This window comes from Salvelinus namaycush, chromosome 9, assembly GCF_016432855.1.
Source record: "Salvelinus namaycush isolate Seneca chromosome 9, SaNama_1.0, whole genome shotgun sequence".
In the NCBI taxonomy this organism is placed as follows: Eukaryota; Metazoa; Chordata; class Actinopteri; order Salmoniformes; family Salmonidae; genus Salvelinus; species Salvelinus namaycush.
In genome coordinates this window covers 36,090,994-36,114,096 of record NC_052315.1, presented here as the reverse complement: position 1 = coordinate 36,114,096, position 23,103 = coordinate 36,090,994, and the positions used below count along the sequence as shown (strand labels likewise).

The 23,103-nt window shown below is 42.8% G+C and overlaps 1 protein-coding gene across 2 annotated transcripts in view; it reads left to right on the top strand.

Moving 5' to 3' along the window:
- Positions 1–23,103, top strand: part of ldlrad3 (low density lipoprotein receptor class A domain containing 3) — a 118,669-nt gene that overhangs the window by 64,984 nt on the left and 30,582 nt on the right. The window contains exons 3-4 of one of the 2 annotated variants that reach the window (XM_039001380.1): positions 16,259–16,384; positions 18,074–18,205. In XM_039001380.1, coding sequence (XP_038857308.1) covers positions 16,259–16,384; positions 18,074–18,205 — 258 coding nt within the window. Of the gene's footprint in view, positions 1–16,258; positions 16,385–18,070; positions 18,206–23,103 lie in introns of both variants that reach the window. The other variant, XM_039001379.1, reaches the window with a different exon arrangement.

The window sequence follows — 23,103 nt, the reverse complement described above, 5'->3', positions numbered from 1 at the left end:
TAAAGTGGCTATACATAGATGATACCAGAGAGTAGCTGCAGCGTGGGTGGAGGGGTAAATAGTCTGGGTAGCCATTTGATTAGCTGTTCAGGAGTCTTATGGCTTGGGGGTAGAAGCTATTTAGAAGCCTCTTGGACCTAGACTTGGCGCTCTGGTACCACTTGCCGTGCGGTAGCAGAGAGAACAGTCTATGACTAGGGTGGCTGGAGTCAGGGTATATGCAACAGTTTGGGCCGCCTGGCTCATTGCGAACTAATTTGCCCGAATTTTACGTAATTATTTACATTTACATTTACATTTTAGTCATTTAGCAGACGCTCTTATCCAGAGCGACTTACAGTAGAGTGCATACATTTTATTACATTTTACATACTGAGACAAGGATATCCCTACCGGCCAAACCCTCCCTAACCCGGACGATGCTATGCCAATTGTGCGTCGCCCCAAGGACCTCCCGGTTGCGGCCGGCTGCGACAGAGCCTGGGCGCGAACCCAGAGACTCTGGTGGCGCAGCTAGCACTGCGATGCAGTGCCCTAGACCACTGCGCCACCCGGAAGGTGGCGCAGTGGGGCCTTTATAACATAACATTGAAGGTTGTGCAATGTAACAGGAATATTTAGACTTATGGATGCCACCCGTTAGATAAAATACGGAACGGTTCCGTATTTCACTGAAAGAATAAACGTTTTGTTTTCGAGATGATAGTTTCCGGATTCGACCATATTAATGACCTAAGGCTCGTATTTCTGTGTGTTATTATGTTATAATTAAGTCTATGATTTGATAGAGCAGTCTGACTGAGCGATGGTAGGCACCAGCATGCTTGTAACCATTCATTCAAACACCACTTTCGTGCGTTTTGCCAGTAGCTCTTTGCTGTGCTTCAAGTATTGCACTGTTTATGACTTCAAGCCCATCAACTCCCGAGATTAGGCTGACGTAACCGATGTGAAATGGCTAGCTAGTTAGCGGGGTGCACGCTAATAGCATTTCAAACGTCACTCGCTCTGAGACTTGGAGTAGTTATTCCCCTTGCTCTGCATGGGTAACGCTGCTTCGAGGGTGGCTGTTGTCGATGTGTTCCTGGTTCGAGCCCAGGTAGGGGCGAGGAGAGGTACGGAAGCTATACTGTTACACTGGCAATACTAAAGTGCCTATAAGAACATCCAATAGTCAAAGGTATATGAAATATAAATGGTATAGAGAGAAATAGTCCTATAATTCCTATAATAACTACAACCTAAAACTTATTACCTGGGACAATTGAAGACTCATGTTAAAAGGAACCACCAGCTTTCATATGTTCTCATGTTCTGAGCAAGGAACTTAAACGTTAGCTTTCTTACATGGCACATATTGCACTTCTACTTTCTTCTCCAACACTTTGTTTTTGCATTATTTAAACCAAATTGAACATGTTACATTATTTATTTGAGGCTAACTAAATTGATTTTATTGATGTATTATATTACGTTAAAATAAGTGTTCATTCAGTATTGTTGTAATTGTCATTGTTACAAATAAATACAAAAAAATCGGCCGATTAATCGGTATCGGCTTTTTTTGGTCCTCCAATAATCGGTATCAGCGTTGAAAAATCATAATCGGTCGACCTCTAATAAGGACTGTGGTGGTCTGCTTCAAACATGTTGGTATTACAGACTCAGACAGGGAGAGGTTGAAAATGTCAGTGAAGACACTTGCCAGTTGGTCAGCGCATGCTCGGAGTATACGTCCTGGTAATCCGTCTGGCCCAGTTCGTCTGGTAGGCTTGTGTCACTGGGCAGCTCTCGGCTGTGCTTCCCTTTGTTGTCTGTAATAGTTTGCAAGCCCTACCACATCTGACGAGTGTCGGAGACAGTGTAGTGCAATTCGATCTTAGCCCTGTATTGACGCTTTGACTGTTTGATGGTTCGTCGGAGGGCATAGCAGGATTTCTTATAAGCTTCCAGGTTAGAGTCCTGCTCCTTGAAGCGGCAGCTCTACCCTTTAGCTCAGTGCGGATGTTGCCTGTAATCCATGGCTTCTTGTTGGGGTATGTACGTACAGTCACTGTGGGGACGACGTCCTCGATGCACTTATTGATTAAGCCAGTAACTGATGTGGTGTACTCCGCAATGCCATCTGAAGAATCACAGAACATATTCCAGTCTGTGCTAGCTAAACAGTCCTCTATCTTAGCATCTGCTTCATCTGACCACTTTTTTTATTGATCTAGTCACTGGTGCTTCCTGCTTAAATGTTTACTTGTGTGCAGGAATCAGGAGGATATAGTTATGGTCAGATTTGCCAAATGGAGGGCGAGGGAGAGCTTTGTACGTGTCTCTGTGTGTGCAGTAAAGGTGGTCTTGCATTTTTTTCCCTCTGGTTGCACATTTAACATGCTGATAGACATTCGGTAAAACTGATTTACGTTTCCCTGCATTAAAGTCACCGGTCACTAGGAGTGCCGCCTCTGGATGAGCGTTTTCCTGTTTGCTTATGGCGGAATACAGCTCATTGAGTGCCAACCTCACTCTGTGGTGGTATGTAGACAGCTACGAAAAATACAGATGAAAACTCTCTAGGTAGACATTGAGGTCCACAGCTTATCATGAGATACTCTACCTCAGGCGAGCAAAACTTTGAGACTTCCTTAGATATCGTGCACCAGCTGTTGTTTACATAAATGCATAGGCCCCCGCCCCGTGTGTTTCCAGAGGCTGCTGTTCTGTTCTGCCGGTAGAGTGTATAACCCGCCAGCTGTATGTTCTTAATGTCGTCGTTCAGCCACGACTCGGTGAAACATAAGATATTACAGTTTTTATTGTCCTGTTGGTAGGATATATGTGCTCGGCCTTCAGTTCGTCCCATTTATTTTCCAGCGATTGAAAGTTAGCTAGCAGAACGAAACTGAGGTGCGGATTAGCCACTCGTCGCCTGATCCTCGCAAGGCACCCTGATCTTTGGCCTCAATCTCAGTTTCCTTCTCAAGTGAATCACAGGGATCGGGGCCTGGTCGGGTGTCTGCAGTATATCCCTCGCGTCTGACTCATTGAAGAAGAACTCCTCATCAAATTTGAGGTGAATAATCCCAGTTCTGATTTCCAGAAGCTCTTTTGAGTCATAAGAGACGGTAGCAGCAACATTATGTACAAAACAAGTTACGAACAACACGAAAAAACAAACAAAATAGCATGATTGCTTGAGAGCCGATAATATGGCAGCCCTACCCTCCGGCGCCATCATGTGCGCACACGCACACACACACACCGTTTTCATGCTCATCAAATTATTCAGTGACCACTCGTGCCCTGTGGATGTTGGCATTGCCATCCTATGGGGGCATAGCCATGATAGACAAAATAACATCCTGACAAGCATTTTTATACATGACCCTAAGCATGATGGGATGTTAATTGCTTAATTAACTCAGGAACCACACCTGTGTGGAAGCACCTGCTTTCACTATACAGTGTCTTCAGAAAGTATTCATTCCCCTTGACTTATTCTACAGTTTGTTGTGTTACAGCCTGAATTCAAAATTGATTCAATTAAATGTTCTCTCTCACCCATCTACACATGATACCCCATAATGACAAAGTGAAAACATGTTTGCAAAAATGTTTGCAAATTTTTTGAAAATGAATTACAGAAATATCTCATTTACATAAGTATTCACACGCCTGAGTCAATCACCCCTGAGTAAATAAATGTGAGTCTTTCTGGTTAAGTCTCTAATAGATTTGCACACATTGATTGTAAAATATTTGCACATTATTCTTTTAAAAATTCTTTAAGCTTTGTCAAGTTGGTTGTTGATATTTTTTAGACAGCTATTTTAAAGTCTTGCCATAGATTTCCAAGCCAATTTAAGTCAAAACTGTAACTAGGCCACTCAGGAACATTTCATGTCATCTTGGTAAGCTACTCCAGTATATAGTTGGTCTTGTGTTTTAGGTTATAGTCCTGCTCAAAGGTGAATTTCTCTCCCAGTGTCTGTTGGAAAGCAGACTGAACCAGGTTTTCCTCTAGGATTTTGCCTGTGTTTAGCTCTATTCCATTTATTTTTATCCCCAAAAATTCCCTAGTCCTTGCCAATGATAAGCATATCCGTAACATGATGCAGCCACCACCATGCTTGAATATATGAAGAGTGGATTTTCCCCAAACAGAACGCTTTGTATTCAGGACATAGAGTTCATTTCTTTGCAATTTCCTTTAGTGCCTTATTGCAAACAGGATGCATGTTTTGGATATATGTATTTTGAACAGGCTTCCTTCTTTTCACTCTGTCATTTAGGTTAGTGTTGTAGAGGAACTTCAATGTTATCTATCCATCCCCAGTCTGCTTCTATGACAGTTATTAAACTCTGTAACTGTTTTAAAGTCACCATTGCCCTCATGGTCAAATCCTTAAGCGGTTTAATTCCTCTCCAGCAACTGAGTTAGGAAGGACTTTTGTATCTTTGTAGTGACTGGATGTTTTGATACACCATCCAAAGTGAAATTATAACTTCACTCAAACTCATAACTTCGCTCAAGGGATATTCAATGTATGCTTTATTTTATTTTTACCCATCTACCAATAGGTGTCCTTCTTTGCGAGGCATTGGAAAACCTCCGTGCTCTTTGGTTGAATCTGTGTTGGAAATTCACTGCTCGACTGAGGGACCTTTACAGATAATTGTATGTGTAGGGTACAGAAATGAGGTAGTCATTCAAAAATTATGTTAAACACTATTTTTATCAGACCTCAGGATAAGACACAGGTGCAGACAGTTCGAAGTAACAAAGAGTAGACGAAGGCTGTGAGACAGAGGTTTAATCCTTGATACATGAAACATGGGATGTATACAGAGGGTGCTGGGCAACAGAAGATGAACAGCAGAGGTGCTAGGGATCTTGGGAAAGGGTCGATAAAATGGGGGGAAAGTTTACGGGACTCTACCCGGTGGGGCAGAACCCGATTAGACAGCCATACCCTCTGCCCAAGATGATAGCAGGGAGCCGGGGTCCGGTGTCGATCTGCCTGTTCGACAATACCTGGAGGTGGTCTTGAGAAGAGCGGACTAAGCCCTCTTCCAGGTACGCCGACAGCGGTAGACTGTATACTGTGACTCGACTCAGAGCACTGGAGACTTTGGACTCGACTTGGACTTGAGGTTTAGTGACTCGACTACAACAATGCTATTTAGGTCTATGTAGCGTTTGCGAAGTCCTTAACAGCTCTTTCAATTTAACCCAGGGTTCAAGAATAAGACTAAATCAAATAAAATGTTGTTTAAAGTGCAATTAAAGTTTGATTAGATTTAGTTCTATTCTTTAACTTAGATGTTTGTTTGAGATGGAGACGTGAATCCAACATGCCAATTATACATTTGTAAACAAATTGGATGCTGTTTAAATACTCGAGCCGACATTGTGAAAAATCTGTCGATTTGCTCTTGAGCAAGGCACTTAATCTTAATTTGCTCCAGGAGGTTCCTTACTACTATGACTTACCCTATAAAACAGGTGCAGTGAAATGTTTTATCTGGTGCATGTGACAATAAAACATCTTTATGAAGCACAGTGAAAAGACATGACGTTGTTGTATAAATACAAAATATCTGACATTGTATTCCCATTTTAACTTTGTTGTGCATTAAATGGTTGAACGTGCAGTGATAGCCCATTTTAATGACAACTACACCAAAAATCAGACATTGTTTTCCAATTGGAATTTGGTTGTTCTATTAGATGGTAGTAAGCATAGTGATAACACATTGGGAATTCAACAAATGTTTAGTTTTTAGTACAAACCTGTCGTTTAGAGCTGTGCCTTCACTCAACATGTAGGTTGGAAGCACTGTCTATCCACCTCCATACCAGTACTACACATGCTTTCCATTTCTGCTTGTCTCGGGTTCTTCCGTGCTTATCTGTATGCACGGCAACCCTTATCACTATGACTACCATTAGTGTTAACCTTGCTTCCTTTCTGCCAACGCAGCAGCAGCAACAGGAAATATGTGTCACCTGCGATATGAGCTGCTGCTAGTTTGATAGAGAGGATGTTTGCCACCTCATGTTTCATATCTCTAGTTGTGAGGCCATATCTATGATTCTCTGTAGGGCAGGGTTCCCCAACTGGCTTTTTATTTGGCCCCTCCAAGTATTCTGAGCAAAAAATACATGTAAATGTTATTATTAGAAAATGTCAAAAAGACTGTAAAAACACCAGCATATCAGCTCCAAGTGATTTTAATCTGTTCCAAAGTATTTCCATGCATAATAGAGAGTACGTTTGGGTGGTATAACGTATATACCGTATACCGGGCTATTTGGAAATAGCCACAGGATTGTTTTTCAATATCACCAATGCTGACGTTTTTTACTCTATTTTCATATTTGTAGCTACTTATTATGCAAACACCTGCAGTCTACTTGTTTAATACGTTAGGAGATAAAGCAGATCGCGTTCTTCATTTCACCTGTCACATTATTTTACATTATGAAGCTTACCGTAGTTCCCCAGAACAGGTGAGCCAGTCACGTGTTTGTTTGTAAATAGCACAATGGTAGAAGGCAGGAGCAGGTGAGTCCAGCTGTGTATTGACAGGTGTCGTGTTTTAAATTGAAAGTCAAGAGTGTTTTTGTGCTTCAATAGAAGTTTTCCTTCACAGAAAATACATTAAAGCAACACATTCGGCAGAAAATAGCTTCATTTTCATCAGATGACAATAGAAGTGCAACGCTATTTGGCTGGCAGCCACACAAGTAAATGAGCCTACAGTGAGAAAGTCATTCTCCTGTTGAAAAACAAATGATAGTCCCACTAAGCGCAAACCAGATGGAAAGGCGTATCGCTGCAGAATGCTGTGGTAGCCATGCTGGTTAATGTGCCTTGAATTCTAAATAAATCACTGACAGTGTCACCAGCAAAGCACCCCCAAACCATCACACCTCTTCCTCCATGCTTCACGGTGGGAACCACACATGCAGAGATCATCCGTTCACCTACTCTGCGTCTCACAAAGGCACTGCGGTTGGAACCAAAAACAGATTTCCACCGGTCTAATGTCAATTGCTTGTGTTTCTTGGCCCAAGGTAGTCTCTTCTTCTTATTTGTGTCTTTTAGTAGTGGTTTCTTTGTTGCAATTCGACAATGAAGGCCTGATTCACGCAGTCTCCTCTGAACAGTTTATTTTGAGATGTGTCTGTTACTTGAACTCTGTGAAGCATTTATTTGGGCTGCCATTTCTGAGGCTGATTACTCTAATGAACTTATCCTCTGCAGCAGAGGTACCTCTGGGTCTTCCTTTTCTGTGGCGGTCCTCATGATAGCAAGTTTCATCATAGAGCTTGATGGTTTTTGCGACTGCAGTTGAAGAAACTTTTAAAGTTCTTGAAATGTTCCGCATTGACTGACCATCATGTCTTAAAGTAATGATGGACTGTTGTTTCTCTTTGCTTATTTGAGCTGTTCTTGCCATAATATGGACTTGGTCTTTTACCAAATAGGGCAATCTTCTGTATACCACCCCTACCTTGTCACAACACAACTGATTGGCTCAAACGCATTAAGAAGGAAATAAATCCCACAAATGAACTTTTAAGAAGGCACACCTGTTAATTTAAATGCATTCCAGGCGACTACCTCATGAAGCTGGTTGAGAGAATGCCAAGAGTGTGCAAAGCTGTCATCAAGGCAAAAGGTGGCTACTTTCAAGAATCTCAAATATTGCTTACTACAGGATTCCACATTTCATAGTTTTGATGCCTTCACTATTATTCTACAATGTAGAAAAATAGTAAAAATAAAGAAAAACCATTGAATAAGTAGGTTTGTCCAAAACTGTTAAATGTAAATGTATAACTTAATGAGCTGGATTGCCTGTCTTTGCAGTTTGTGTATTTTCTTTTGCGCTCGTTAGAATATTTAGCTAGCAGCGTCCATGGAAATGTGCTATTACTTGTGCTAATTTAGTTAGCATTCTGGCAATAGACGCCGGATGGGCTTTTTTGGCGCTTTTTTGTGTACTAAGTCGGTAATACCATAAATCACAGAGAAGGACGGTATGACGATATGAAAATCTGGATACCGCCCAACCCTAATAGAGAGATATACACTGAATGTACAAAACATTAGGAACACCTTCCTAATATTGATTTGCACACCCTTTTGCCCTCAGAACATCCTCAATTCGTCGAGGCATGGACTCTACAAGGTGTCCAAAGCATCCACAGGGAATGCTGGATGTCCTTTGGGTGGTGAATCATTCTTGATACACATGGGAAACTGTTGAGCGTGAAAAACCTAGTAGCGTTGCAGTTCTTGACACACTCATACTGATGCGCCTGGCACGTACTACCATACCCTGCTCAAAAGCACTTAAATATTTTGGCTTGCCCATTCACCCTCTGACTGGCACACGCACAATCCATGTCTCAATGATTCACCACCCAAAGGACATCCAGCATTCCCTGTGGATGCTTTGGACACCTTGTAGAGTCCATGCCTCGACAAATTGAGGATGTTCTGAGGGCAAAAGGGTATGCAAATCAATATTAGGAAGGTGTTCCTAATGTTTTGTACATTCAGTGTATATCTCTCTATTAGGGTTGGGCGGTATCCAGATTTTCATATATCTGTTAAGGCTTCTTACAGTCAATTTGCAGTCTGGCTGAATGAAGCCTGGACTGCCCTGTTATTCGATTAGCCTTTAGCTAGCTAGCTGCCCTACCTCTGTGTCCTGCATAAGAATGCCTACTTTGTCTGGGTATAGCCTATTTCCCAGGTGCTCAAAGTGCTTTACATACTAAAGGTAGGAAGTTAAGGACTCAACTCAACTACTAACATGTAGCACCCATGTGAGTGATGCCATGGCAGCTGTATTGCACCAGAAGGTTGTACCAGTCCATGCAGTACAGTATCATTGTCCTTTTAGCTTCCTGCTCTGCCTCTGTCTGGTGGATGAGAATCATTACGCTGGTTTCTTAACCCCCCAGAAGACAAGGCTACTTAGCCAGTGGTTAGCCCTGATGTGGGCGGCCTTCACACAAATTGGGTTTTTCGTGCAGAGCTGAAAGTAAAGGTCATATTCAATCAGATATCCCCCATGACTCATTAATGAGAATTTGTTTTTAGAATTTATGTAGCCAAGGGGGAACGGACTGGAGTGCTGGCTGACAGGCTGATCTGGACATGCAAATTATTTGTTTGTACACACTGAGACCCATGTGCATATGCAACTCAGACAATGTATAAACACACACACACACATGCACTAACAAATATAAACACACAAGCACACAAACTCACAAGTAAACATATCCAGCTATGTACTTGTACACTCACCTCATACACAATAATAGCTCACACTTATTTTCTTCACACATGGTTGGTTACACACACACACACACACACACCTTGATCATATCCAAGGAAATATGCTGCTATCTCGATGCCCCAGTAGCTTTTGCTATCTTCCTTCCTGCATCGTATCCCCATGACAACCAGTTGAAAGTTTGGCCCAGGGAGTCATACAAACCTGGCCTGTATTTCCTGCATTCTCTCTGCTTTCTCTTTCTCTCTGCCAGCATACATTCTTCCTGATAGAACTGAGTGTGCTTCTCTCTCTCTTTGCCTCTCCCCCTCTCTATCTCTCTCGCTCTCTCTCTCTCTCTTTCTCTCATTCTACTTCAGACTGAACTCCCTCCCTGCCCTCAGACAATTGCGCTCCAGCAAAAAGGTCAGCCAGAGCCATGTTAATACGGCCGCTCGCTTTGAAAAAGCATTCAACATCTACAGCACTCAGAGAAAAAAAGCCTAATATCTCCATGTCCTTGTATATCTCCTCAAGACAGAGAAATAAAACATAACCTTGAAATACATTATTACATTACATTACACATGTAAGTTATTTGGTTACTGTGTTGCAAAGCAGATGCAAGGTCAATCCCCTTTACAAATGAAGCATTTTTCACATTACATCTGTGTCCCAAATGAACACGTCTAGTACAGAACACCTGAAATGCAGTGTTTTGTGTGCTGATTGCTTACAGATGGCGCCGACAGATATGGCAGATCTGCTTCTAGCTCCTAAGGGTGGAAAATAGATTGTGTGCGTGTCTCAGTTTGGTAGTTTGCACCTACATACATACATACATACATACATACATACATACATACATACATACATACATACATACATACATGCATACATGCATACATGCATGCATGCATGTAAATGTGTTCTATGTATGGAGAGGAGAGCTAACGGGGCTTACTGGTCCATGCCCTCTTAGTGGAGATTAACCACCAGCCTTATTGAAGGAGGGAGAGAGGGGAAGAGAGGTGGGAGAGAGGGAAGATGGTAAGAGAAGGAGAGAGAGAGGTGGTGATGGCATGGACAAAGGACAGAGAGAGAAAAAGGGGGAGATGGGAATATAGGCAGAAAAAGTAAGGGGATGAAAATTTGTAAATCCCAGAAAGCCTTGCCCTCTCTGTGTAGGAATCCATCTCCTACTGGCTGTTTGGCCATGATCCTTTCAGCTCCACCACAATGTCTCTGAGCTTGTGTGTGTCTGTGAAACGAGCATGCAACATGTGTTTCTTTCTCTCGCTTTCTCTCTTTCTCTTTCACTCCATCTCTCCCTTGTCCCTCCATGTCCTCCCTGGGCCATTGGGAGTGTGGAGCTTATGGAAAGTCTGTATCATGGAGGAGAGGCCAGAGAGGATTGTGGGGCTTACAGAGGGAGTGTGTGTGTGGTTTTATATCTGTTGTTACAGCTTTGTCTCAGACACACTCCTCACACACCACAGAGGAGAAGAGACCATCTATTTCAACATTAAAGGAACACCTTTTTTTATTAAACTCATTGATAATAAAAAATACATCAGAACTGAGAGAAGTAAGGAGGGGAGGAAAAGAAAAGAGGGGAAAGACAAAAAATTGAGAAAAGGAGGAAGGGGAGGGGATAGAGAAAGATAGTAGAGGAGCGGAGAAGAAGAGGAGGGGGCAGTAGAAGGATGGGGACAGGAGGAGAGGAGTGCAGAGTAGATGCAGAGGGATGTAGAATAGGTCTGGTGCAGCCCAGACGCTTAATGGATGACTGATCAATGAGCTTCTGCAATTAATACCACAGACCAGGATGAAATATTGATTAAGGCCTCGCTCTCTTTCTTCCTCTCTCTTTCTCCTCTCTCTCCCCTCTCTTTCTCCTCTCTCTCCTCTTTCTCTCTGTCTCTTTCTACTTCAGATTGAACTCCCTCCCTGCCCCTCAGACAGTTGCGCTCCAGCAAAGCGGCTTCCCTGAAATCCACAAAAGAAAAAGAAATGCTAATGTGACGTTGTAGAGCACACATTGTCGGATGCACTGACTTGAAACAAGGCTATTAGAAGATATGAGCCCCTCTGATGAATATTGCAACAGTCTTTATTGGGGAGATCTATCGCTGCACTAAACAACGCTCATTCTCTACACCAAGTAGCCTGTCTGTATCGCTCTCTGTCTTACCATCCGTTAAAAAAGCCAGCTTTCTAAATGCAGATGCGTTGGAAATGATGTTTTCATAATTGATATTGCACACACTTGTCTTGACAGAAGGTTGCTGGCCCTGTGGCATCACCAACTAGGAAAACGTTTTCTCATAATGACTTGATGGTTTATGATGTCGGCTGATTGAAATGTTGTTATTTTCAAATATTGTAAATACGTACAGCATATGGGAGTCACTCACTGCTCCTCTTTTGCACATCGGTAACATCGCTTGAACGTTGTTGGCCTGGCGTGATCATAAAGTTCCATTAAAGGTTCAGGGCCAAGAGAAAGCAAGGCTGAAGGCGGCTCTTTAGGGGCAACCTACTGTAGGTTGTTCTCCCTCAGAAGGTTATTGTATTGTACGGCGCCAGACTGGGCCAGGACCCTGAAGGGGCCAGATTGATTAGTTTGATCTTCCAGCCTCCTAGCAGACTGCCTCAGTCTCTGGCTGCCCTCCTTTCTTTCACCCAGACTCCATTACCCATCGATTTTCCTTCCCTCACAAACGCACAGGCAAGGTCAGATAATGTCCTTTCAACTCCTCGGCCTCTCTCACCGACGACGATGCGCAGGCTATAGGGAGGTGGTCTGTGACCTGGCAGTGTGGTGCCAGGACAACGACCTCTCCCTCAACAACAGCAAGACAAAGGAGCTGATCATGGACTTCAGGAAACGGAGGGCCGAGCACGCCCCCATCCACAATGACGGAGCTGAGGTTGAGCGGGTCAAGAGCTTCAAGTTCTTTGGTGTCCACATCATTAAGGAATTATTATGGTCCACACCCACCAATACAGTTGTGAAAAAGGCACGACAACACCTCTTCCCGCTAAGGAGGTTGAAAAGATTTGGCATTGGCCCTCAGATCCTTAAAAAGTTCTACAGCTGCACCATTGAGAGCATCTTGACTGGCTGCATCACTGCTTGGTATTGCAACTGCTTGGCATCCGACCGCAAGGCTCTACAGAGGGTAGTATGTACGGCCCAGTACATCCCTGGGGCTGAGCTCCCTGCCATCCAGGACCTCTATACCAGGCGTCGTAAGAGAAAGGCCCTAAGAATTGTCAAAGACTTCAGGCACCCAAGTCACAGACTGTTCTCTCTGCTACCGCATGGCAAGCGGTACCGATGTACCAAGTGTGGGACCAAGAGGACCTTGAACAACCCCCAAGCCATAAGACTGTTAAATAGTTAACCAATAGCTACCAGTACTATCTGCATTGACCCTTTTTGCACAATTTTTTTGACTCATCACATACACTGGTGATACTGTTTATTATCTATCCTGTTGCCTAGTCACTTTATCCCTACCTATATGTACATATCTACCTCAATTACCTATCTACCCCAAGTACCCCTGCACATCGACTTGGTACTGGTACTCTGTGTACATAGCCAACGATTCGTAACTCATTGTGTATTTATTCCTCATGTTTATTATTTTTCTATTATTAAAATATATATATATATATATCTGCATTGTTGGGAAGGGCCTGTAAGTAAACGTTTCACTGTTTGTCTACACTTGTTGTTTACGAAGCATGTGACAAATAACATTTGATTTGATTTAAAGAAACGATAATGTGTTTTAATATGCGCTGCTTTTCATTCTGTCCGTCTATAAAGGGACTCAGATGAATCACCAGCTACTCAAAGGTTCAACAGTATGTGTACTATGCAGCAATGGCCTTCGTTTGGCTGCAAATGTCTGCATGAAAAGGGAAAACCTTAGTATTTAATTAAAGCAATGAAAAAATATGTTATTTGCTGCTTGCATGCTTGGAAGTTTTATGGCAAACAAATTTGCAATTAAGAATGCTCTCTTGGATAAGGTTTAGGAGAGATTTGAAAGGAAAAGCACTCACCCCTGAAGTGTGCGTGCGTGCGTGGGCATGCCTCTGCGCTTGTTTGTGCTTCCGTCCATGTGTTAGTGTGTGTGTCAGTGAGATCAGGTTGTGTTTTACTGCTGGTGATCTAGAATCTAGAGGATTCGGCCTGACTGCAGGCCCATTCGTTTTCATTTTTTCTGCTGAGCCGAACATTGCCACTAACTTTGGAAGCCATTCAACACAGAAAAAAAACTGGGGCTGATTTTTGTAAACAACTTCTATTTAGGCACAGAGAAAAAGGAAAAAAACTTGGCCCAGAATGAAAGAAGTTCAACTAAGAGGGAAAGAGTCACAGGAGGGGTGGGAGAGGGAAAGAGGTAGGGGGAGAGGGAGAGGTTGAAGAGCAATGCTCTGAGAGGAAAAAACAGCAACATGGAAGTTCTTCAATTTAGAGAGGTGGAGAGCGAACAATTCCATGCAACAAAAACAAAGAGAAACAAGGAAAATGTAATAACAGGGTCTGAGTTTTATTTTGTTAAGTCTCTGCCCTCTTCACTTCCTTTATTTTACTCCAAAATGGCTTCTCCAATCAACTTGGATTGTTTGTTATGTCCAGAGAGCTGCACTCTGTTCTACCTGTGAAGGACGAGGCGACCCCAACCGGATGTGATACAGTGGTTCCTCAATTAGAAGTTGTTTCATACCACGCTATAGCATGCGGTTACTACCCACCTCCACAGGGGTGCATCTCAATGGTGTTAAATGGCTTCCTTTCCTTGACCCCTCTCTATGGTATGAGTAGATGATAAAGGAAAGGAGCAGACAAGAGGCAGATTGATACTTCAGATCCATGTAGCCACCTCATAACCACAAATCATTCTCAGCTTGAATTCTCACTTTCTTAGGAGGCCAAAAGAAATACAAACAAGACATGATATGTGATAGACGGGAACCTGTTTTTATTCTTTTCTACATCAGAGTGAGAGAAAATATGAAGAAAAAACAACAACCTTTGAGTTTTCTTCATTGTTTGCGGACAAATTAGCTTTAATGTACACCTACACAGCCTGTTTAGATCCTTGCTTTTATGTTGTGCTACAGCTCGGAGCCATGTCTTTTTTCTCCCCAGCGTTTGTTTAATGAATGTGATATACCACCCATGCAAAATGGGCTTTAAGCGCTCAGGGCCTCCTCTGTGGCAGTAAACAAAGGCTTCCCAGATTGTACGCACACACACAAACACACACACCCACTCCTCAGCCAGGAGAGGAGAATATGCGGGTGCTCTGCGTACCCCTCCCTCTACCACACATTATCGACACAGCTTGAAAGAGCTCATAAATCGGCCTACCACAATAGATTGTAGGGGGAGAAATGTGAGCCACTAGCATATGAAAAATTGCTGTGCCAAGCCATGGACAGGCCGATTCTCTTTGTTATTAAGAGTGGGGAAAACACAGGGAGATGTTTGGCTGTTGGCTGGCTGAGAGATGTACTGTGTACCCACTCACTATACCGCCTTCAGGGGGTTTGAGGCCTTGCTTTCAAATGCTGGGTTTTACTAGAGCCGCCTGTTATGTATGCAGTGTCTGTGCCCACATACTGGTGGCTAACTGGTTACTGGCAGTGGTTGCTCAACTGGCTGCTAGCTATGCAACCTACTTTGTAGCTCTCGTATGAGGTGGATTACTTAGACAGAAAGTTTGATCTATACTTTAAGCGCCTGAGTTACTAAGCTTTTGTGTTGCATACATTTTCCAGGGGGAATTAAACATGGACTTAGACATGTTTTCAGCTTTCTCTCCCCAGTTAGTGGATTTCTAATCTAGATAACACTCTCAGGGGTTCTTTGATTTGCACAGTAGCATGTCCCAGATGGTGGACTCATCTTGCCATGGCAGGTTTGGGTCACACTATGGGACAGACTCCATGTGCAAATCCAATGCACTTCTCAAAATGCCAATCCTGGCCCTAGAATGCCACTATCGGCAATGGATTGAAAAGCAGTAACCAAGTACCCAAGGTCTTTCTGGTCTAACTTCTCCCCACAAGTCTTTGTCTGTGGTGTAGCAATTCCTGCACAGTGTTTTCCTCCTCCAGAGAGGGGAGATCAATATGTCTGAGGCAGGCAGCTGAAGTTAGGTGCTACTGGTGTTAAACGGTGCTGAATGATGGGGGTGGAGGCTCGTCAATCTCCTGGCTGTCCACTGAGATCTGTCCTCTGGCCCTCTCTCCATCTACCCTCCTTTAGACTGACTGGTGTTGGATCTATTCCAAGGGTCCCCTCCACTATCTGTTCGCTTTTTGTCTCTGTCTGCTTTCTGCCTGCTCTCCTTCCTAACTGCTTTCCATTCTGTCTCCAACCAGTAGCTCTTAAGTTGAGGGCAGTAGGCCAATAGAGAACGTGCAAAGAAGTACTGCAGGATAAGTAGAACAGATTAATTCACTGACCTTTAGTATGACAGAACAACAGTTCTGTATTCAAAGTGCACCATTGCCAGAATGCCAATAAGAGGATCCTTTAAGGCCATGAATGACACTCCATCAACATCCTGTAATATACAGTGGTTGTCTGGTATGTCCCATATAACACATCCCTCTCTCCCTACCATTCTCATCCTCTCTCTCACTCCTTCTCTCCCGCTCTCTCCCTGTCCTGCTCTTCATCTCTCTCCTTCCTTCCCTCCCTTTCTTTCCCTCTCCTCTCCATCTCTCTTCTGCTGTCCTTGCTTCCTTCTCATTCGCTCTTCTTCCTTATCTCTCTCTCTCTCTCGCTCTCTACTTCTCTTATCCCCACAGCTCAACTCTATTATGACACACTTAAAACTGCAGCATCATCCATCCATAGATATTTTTGCCATCATCCTAAATAACAGACCCTTCTCTCCCTCTCTCTCTCTCTCTCCCTATCTCCTCCCCACAGCCAAGATAAAGTCCAAGTGTGCTCCGACATTTTTCGCCTGTGCCAACGGGATCCACTGTATCATCGGGCGCTTCCGCTGTAACGGCTTCAGTGACTGTCCTGACGGGAGCGACGAGGAGAACTGCAGTGAGTATCCCACGGCAACCACCTCCCATCCCATAATAACCCTTACAACCAAACCTCATCATGACCCTAATATACAATTATCATGGAAACCACTCTCTATTTAGCCACATACTGTATTCACACTCAGGTTGGTCTTCTGGACCTATAGTCAGTGCGATTTGCCCTCTTGTTAGCAGACACAGTACAGAGATAGGAATCATTTGGGAGCCAGCTGTAGTATATTATAGTGGAGGATTGGGAAAGGGATTGGTGGGAGTGGTGTCTCTGTTCCTGTCTCTCTCCATCTCAACCGGGCAGCTTCTAACGAACCAATCACTCTCCATCGTCAAAAACACTATGCCTAGCCCGCAGGCCCCCACGCTGACGCGGCTTACACATCTAATCTAGCTATTTCAATGGAGGTGTTATCCCTCCGTGTGCTCTGTGCTGGGAGCGGCACACTCTCAGAGCCGACCACATCATCTCCATTGGGTAATTGTCGGAATCGTCTCACAAGATAATTCCGCCTAATTCTGCCCAGGCTTGGAACAAAGGCCAAGCAGCACAGAGTGCAAAGAGGAATCAGAACTTTTCTGATGTCTCTCATGCTAGTTGGAGTTAGATTTTTTTGTATCTAATCAAAAACCCTGATCGAATGGTTTTACTGTATCTCTCGATCCCGTGTGATGTGTTACATTTTTTCATTACTCCCCTCTTCAAATGTCTGATAATTTTGGATAGTCTAAAATCCCAACGTTTCTGTTAAATTGGACTGTGTTACAGTATATGTTTTGGATTGAGGTTTGAGGTTTCTCTTGTTTTTTTGGACAGCTTCTGCTCTTTAGTTTAACACCTAAAGTGCCAGGCCTCGAGGGACTCCACTTTGAGCCAATGACGTTTGGGGCATCAACATTCTAACAGTCTAATAAATAAATGTAATGTTATCGGGAAAATAATCCTTTGGTTGTGTTTATGAAGGTCTTAGGTAACATTAGAATACGGAAAAATATATATTTTTACATAATAGCATTTTTATTCGTTTATGTTACTCTAGGCTATATGTAAAAATGAAAAACACTAAAAGCACAGAATTTCAAGTGATAAACCAATTTTATTCATGGTTTTGCCTTTGTACAACTATGTTGAAAAAAAGCATGTGCGTTGGAACACGGTAACAACTTGATTCTATAACGACAAAACAAATGCAAATACCCAAACCACTAAGACGCACGGTCAGCAAGACACACGGTGAAATGAATAAATTATCATTATCCTAAACATCAGTATCAGTTCAAAGTGGGCTTGATAAATAGTCAAATCAGCACGAAAGTAAAAATAGTCCATTATTGTCATTTATTGGACATATTATTTTTGGCCTCACTCGTGCTTACATTAAAGCATCTGTCTTCATGCAATGGCATCAGTTGGATCTCTTTTTGCTGTTATCCCTTGTCCTAAGAGTCGACAAATCTTCGCTTTTTCTTGCTTGCAACACTTCCCATAAACATGTCGCTTGCAGATGTTGTAGGTTCTGTTCCGAGGGCAACTGCCAGGTGAGCTGTGCGCAGTTTGGTCTCTGCACTTCTAGTGTTAAGGAGCTAGTGGTTATAAAAACAAATCAAAACAATGCCTACAGTATGTTTATCACATACCTAATCTCTAACCCATGACCTCTAACCTCTGAGTCATGTTGTGGTACTCTCACAGCAGGTAACCCGCTGGTGTGCTTGGAGGCCCGCTTCAAGTGTCGTAACGGGCGCTGTGTGGACCGTAGCTTCCTGTGTAATGGACAAGACAACTGTCAGGACAACAGCGATGAGGAACACTGCCTCACCACCGCAGGTAAGGAGTTATATGCTGCATAACTACACGCTAACACGGCTACATGCTAATGACCACCGTAGAAAGACAGCCATTCGACAGTTACATGCCAACTACTTGAAACAGAGCAGCATTGCTTGACCACTGCAGGTACGCAGCTGCATGCTAACTATGTGCAAACTACACACTATCACGGCTACAAGCTAATGGGATCACAGTCACAAGGCACCATTATTATCCTTAACAGTGTTCACCAGGATTCAATACTTGGCTTCCTCTTGCACTCCAAGCCAACTTTTGCAGTCAGAAGCAAGACTCTAGCTTGTTGTTCCTGCAGAGACAGTTGACATGTGCCTCCATACACATCTCCCAGACCCCCGTGGCCTTCAGAACAGATTACAGCACAGCAGAGAAGTGAAGCTCAGTGTTTACCGTGTTTATTTTCCCTCTGTGCTGAGGAGGAGAAGGGGGAATTTAATCTACATAACACACACACCCAAAGGTATACACACACACCATCTATGTTCCCTCCCCTAGCAGTTCCTCTCTCTCTCTAAAATAATAGCTGAGCTGCTGCAGGTGACAGATAAGGCAATAATATCTGCTTTAAGACACCTGAGCTCAGCCTACAATCCCGTCTTCCTCTCCACACACACCTCTTCTTCTCCTTCACCTCTTCTACTGTCCTCTTCCCCCCCACACCCCACTTCTTCTATATATATTCTCCTCCACCTCTCTTCCTGTCCTACTCCCCATACTCACCGCTTCTTTTTGTTCTCTGCGTCTCTACCTCTCCTCTTCCCCCACACTCCCCTCTTCTTCTCCTTCGCCTCTTCTCATCACATTCCTTTTCTTTTTCTCTGCCTCTACTCATCTCTTCCTCCCCCACATGTACTTTTCCTTCCCTCCTTCTCCTCTTCCTCCTCTGCTCCCTTACCCCCACTACATTCTTCTTCTCCTCAGCCTGTCCTCCTCTCCTCCTATCTTACTTTCTGGTGTCCTCCTAGTCACCTCCCTGGATTGTGTATCTGCTAGGTCGGACATCTCCTGTAGTCAAATGCTGTTTGGGTTACCTGCCGCTAAGGTGTCTGATAATTAAATCTAGCCTACTCTCAGCATTTTATATTTTTATTGTTTCATTCCTGCAATCTGATTTAGGCCATTTGGCACTGTTAGACAGCCATGAAGGATGGCCGCTATGTTGTTTATCTATTTATTTATTGCATAATTGGTTTTGGAGGGGGGAAGTGGCAAACAATGTAATATAACAATATACAAGCATCTATAAATGCACTGATCCAATAAATGCTGAGAGAGGGATATGAGAGATACGTAGAGGGAAGGATAGGTGGTGTAATATAGGGAGTGTATAGAGAGAGAATACGAGAAAAATAGAGAGCAATAGAAAAGGTAGGAATAAAAGACATGAAAGGTTGGAAGAGAGGTAAATGGGAGAGGGATAGTGAGAATGAGAGATGGTGGAGCTGATATACAGTGGGGAGAACAAGTATTTGATACACTGCCGATTTTGCAGGTTTTCCTACTTACAAAGCATGTAGAGGTCTGTAATTTTTATCATAGGTACACTTCAACTGTGAGAGACGGAATCTAAAACAAAAATCCAGAAAATCACATTGTATGATTTTTAAGTAATTAATTTGCAGTTGAAGTGTACCCATGATAAAAATTACAGACCTCTACATGCTTTGTAAGTAGGAAAACCTGCAAAATCGGCAGTGTATCAAATACTTGTTCTCCCCACTGTAGATCGAAGACAGAGGAATAGTGAAATGGAAGCCAGAGGAGGGGAATTGAATAGATAGAAGTGACTGAGAGGGACATTTAGAGAGGTGGGCAGTAGTCTGAGAGAAAGAGAGAGATTTACCTTTCCTCTCAAATGTGTGTTTGGGTGCACAGTGTTGGAGGGGGTTAGGAACAGGAACACCCCACACACACACACACTTGAATACTGGGGTCCAGAGAAGCACTCTGCATACCCAAGCACCAAACATACACTCTCACACACACTAAAGCATTAATACACCCAGTATAAATCCCTGACCGTCAGCAGTCTAATATCAGGAAGTTTGTGAATGTGAAATAGTGAGAGACATGCAGAGTGCTGCTTAATGCACCGACTGTGGATGAAGTATTCTCTTTGAGTTGGAAAGTTGAAGAGAGTATATTTTCTAAGTAATAACATTAATTCACAGAATGGGTGAAAGTTGTTTCAAATCTGCTAAGAAAGGACATTCTTTCAAAGTACAGCCATTGAATTGTCTCAGTAGACTAATGACACAGTGTATTATGTACATGGTGATGTTGGAGTGATTCATTCTCACATCTGATGACCATCCCTGCTGAAGTTGTGAGAAATAGATGGAGAGAGAAACAAAACAAAGAGACATAAAGGTAGAGGAGGATTTGATGGTTGTGAAGCTTTCAACTGGCTTTGTGGATTTCTGAAGACATTGCATGCTTTGTCTGATCACCGGCATCAAAGGCTTTTGTTTTGGCACGCTCCCTGTATGCGCACGTCTGTCTGTGTGTGCGTGTTTGAATAATCAGCACCAACCTCTCCAGTGGACTGTAGAAAACATAGATCATTTTTAAAGTTAGTTATCAACATTTCCACTTTTTCAAAAAATTGAACATAACCATTTTCAAATAGAGTTTATCATTAAATATTTACATTCCAAACAATATGCAGGAATTCAGAAATGCAGTGTGGATTATGCTAGTGTCTTCATGTAGAGTAGAGCTCACGAAGGCTCTGGGAAACTTCTCCATTATTGCTCATATTCGCATCCACTTTCAACCAAAGCTCTGTTTCATGTCCCCAGTCCCAAACCTTACTCACATTTCAGTATCTAAGGCACATTTGAATACAGATGCAATGTTTGTTGGACACATTTGCATGTCATTTACATTCATATCCCTTCGCATCACAACAAAGCCTATTTATAACCAACTTTTCTCATCAAGGTTATCCTGCAGCATTACTTTAAGGGATCGAACCATAGTGACTTGCTATGTTTACCACTCCCCCTCAAAGATAGTCACACTGTACATCCTGATTGTTTGGAGGCCTGGTGACCATTAAACTGAAGTCCTTCAATGCTAAATATGTGGCAACTACAAACACTATCATATGCAACACACACACTTCACAAATGCAAAGATGCTGTAGAGTACACACACACACCAATACACCATGATATCTTCAGGGCCTGCTGTCCAGTCTCATGCTGAACTGAAACCCTCTCATCATAAATATGTCCCTTGCTGCTTCAGTAACCATACAACTGTCACAACATGTATTTGGTCACATTACTGTCCCTGCCACCGACCCCATCAGTGTAATCAGTGGCCTACAGGTCCATAGAGGACTGTCAGACAGCCAATTAAATGTAAGAAGAGACCCAGAAGGAGCAGGGAAAGAGGCTGACATTCGGGCTGTGACGGTAATTCAATAACCATGTCACTGACGGTTATGGATGAAGACCATGTAAATAAAATAACCATCAAAACCGTTTAAATAAACCTACGTTCATTTTAAGATTTCAGTTATTTTTTATTCGCTTCATTTCCATGGAGGTAAACGCCTTGTCGAAAGATGTTAAATCATTAATCTATCATTAATAGACAGACACATCAAACCTTTTTGAAAAGAAGAGAGATTTATACTAGCAAGCAATTAAAATGTGAATTGTATAAAAGTCCACAAATCAAACCATATTTTACTGAAGTACCATAGCCTATAGCACCTATCATCAGTTGGAAAGAGGAGGAGATATAGAAAGTTGAATAGACAGACTAAGTTAGCAAAACAATTGCTTATAATCATTAGCAGACACTCCTGCTATTAGGTCCAGTTTTCTGGCTCTGTGGCCTATAATGCACTAACGTTGTGTCAAATGGACAATGGGCAAGTCCTCTCCAACCTGGCATGGTATAATTCGATATGGCATATTTTAATTTATAAACTAATCAATGCTGATCATGCCCAGTCCTGAATGTTGCCAAAATTCTGTGCAACTTCCAGTGCACGTTTACTGTGAACACTGAGGCTGTGCCCACTTTAAGTTGCAGTTTCAGACATTGGCCAAGTAGTCTACTGTGACTATGAGATCATAATGTAGGCCTACCAGAGTGACCTACCATCAAAAACAATGGAGAAAATGCATCCCATAACATTTTAACATGGAAATGACTGTTTAATTATTCAGCCTTCAGTAGCAGCCAATGTGTGATGTTCAATGTAGGCCTACATTCCATGAGACTTTCGACACTAACCTGTTTATCCACTTGTCCTTCTGACAAGGATTTGACTGAAAATGTTGCTGCGTTGTTTGATGCAGGAAACAACTTTATAAAACAAAATGTATTATTATTCTCATACCATTATTACAAGCAATCAGACAAATTATGCTACCCTCTGCCTATTGGCTACTTGGCTGTCTCAAAATACAGCACTGCCCCTTTAAGACAAAAATAAGCTCTTTACCTAACCTGCTTTTCAAAGAACTATAGAAATGTACACGTTTTGTGCTCTTGTAGGAAGCAATCACTCCTCTATTGCTGACTACAAATTATATATAACTGGGCTAATAACTCACTAACTGGCAAAGGATATGAACAAAATTTGCACATCTGGCTACATGCAGCTCTTGCTTTGATCTCAAAACAAGTGCATCTACTCAAGACCACAGCTGTAAACACAGTCCAGTTCAAGCTAAATAGCGCAGATTCATATATGGCAATGGTCTATTTGCAGGTAGGCCTACTGCAGCTCTGATTGGCTGTGCCGTTGAGTCGTGCGCAATAGAATCTTACTCCTATGCGTTCTGCCTATAACAAAATGTCTTGCATAGTTTGTTTTGTTCCGGTATGTTGCATTGAAAGTGGCTAATATTGCG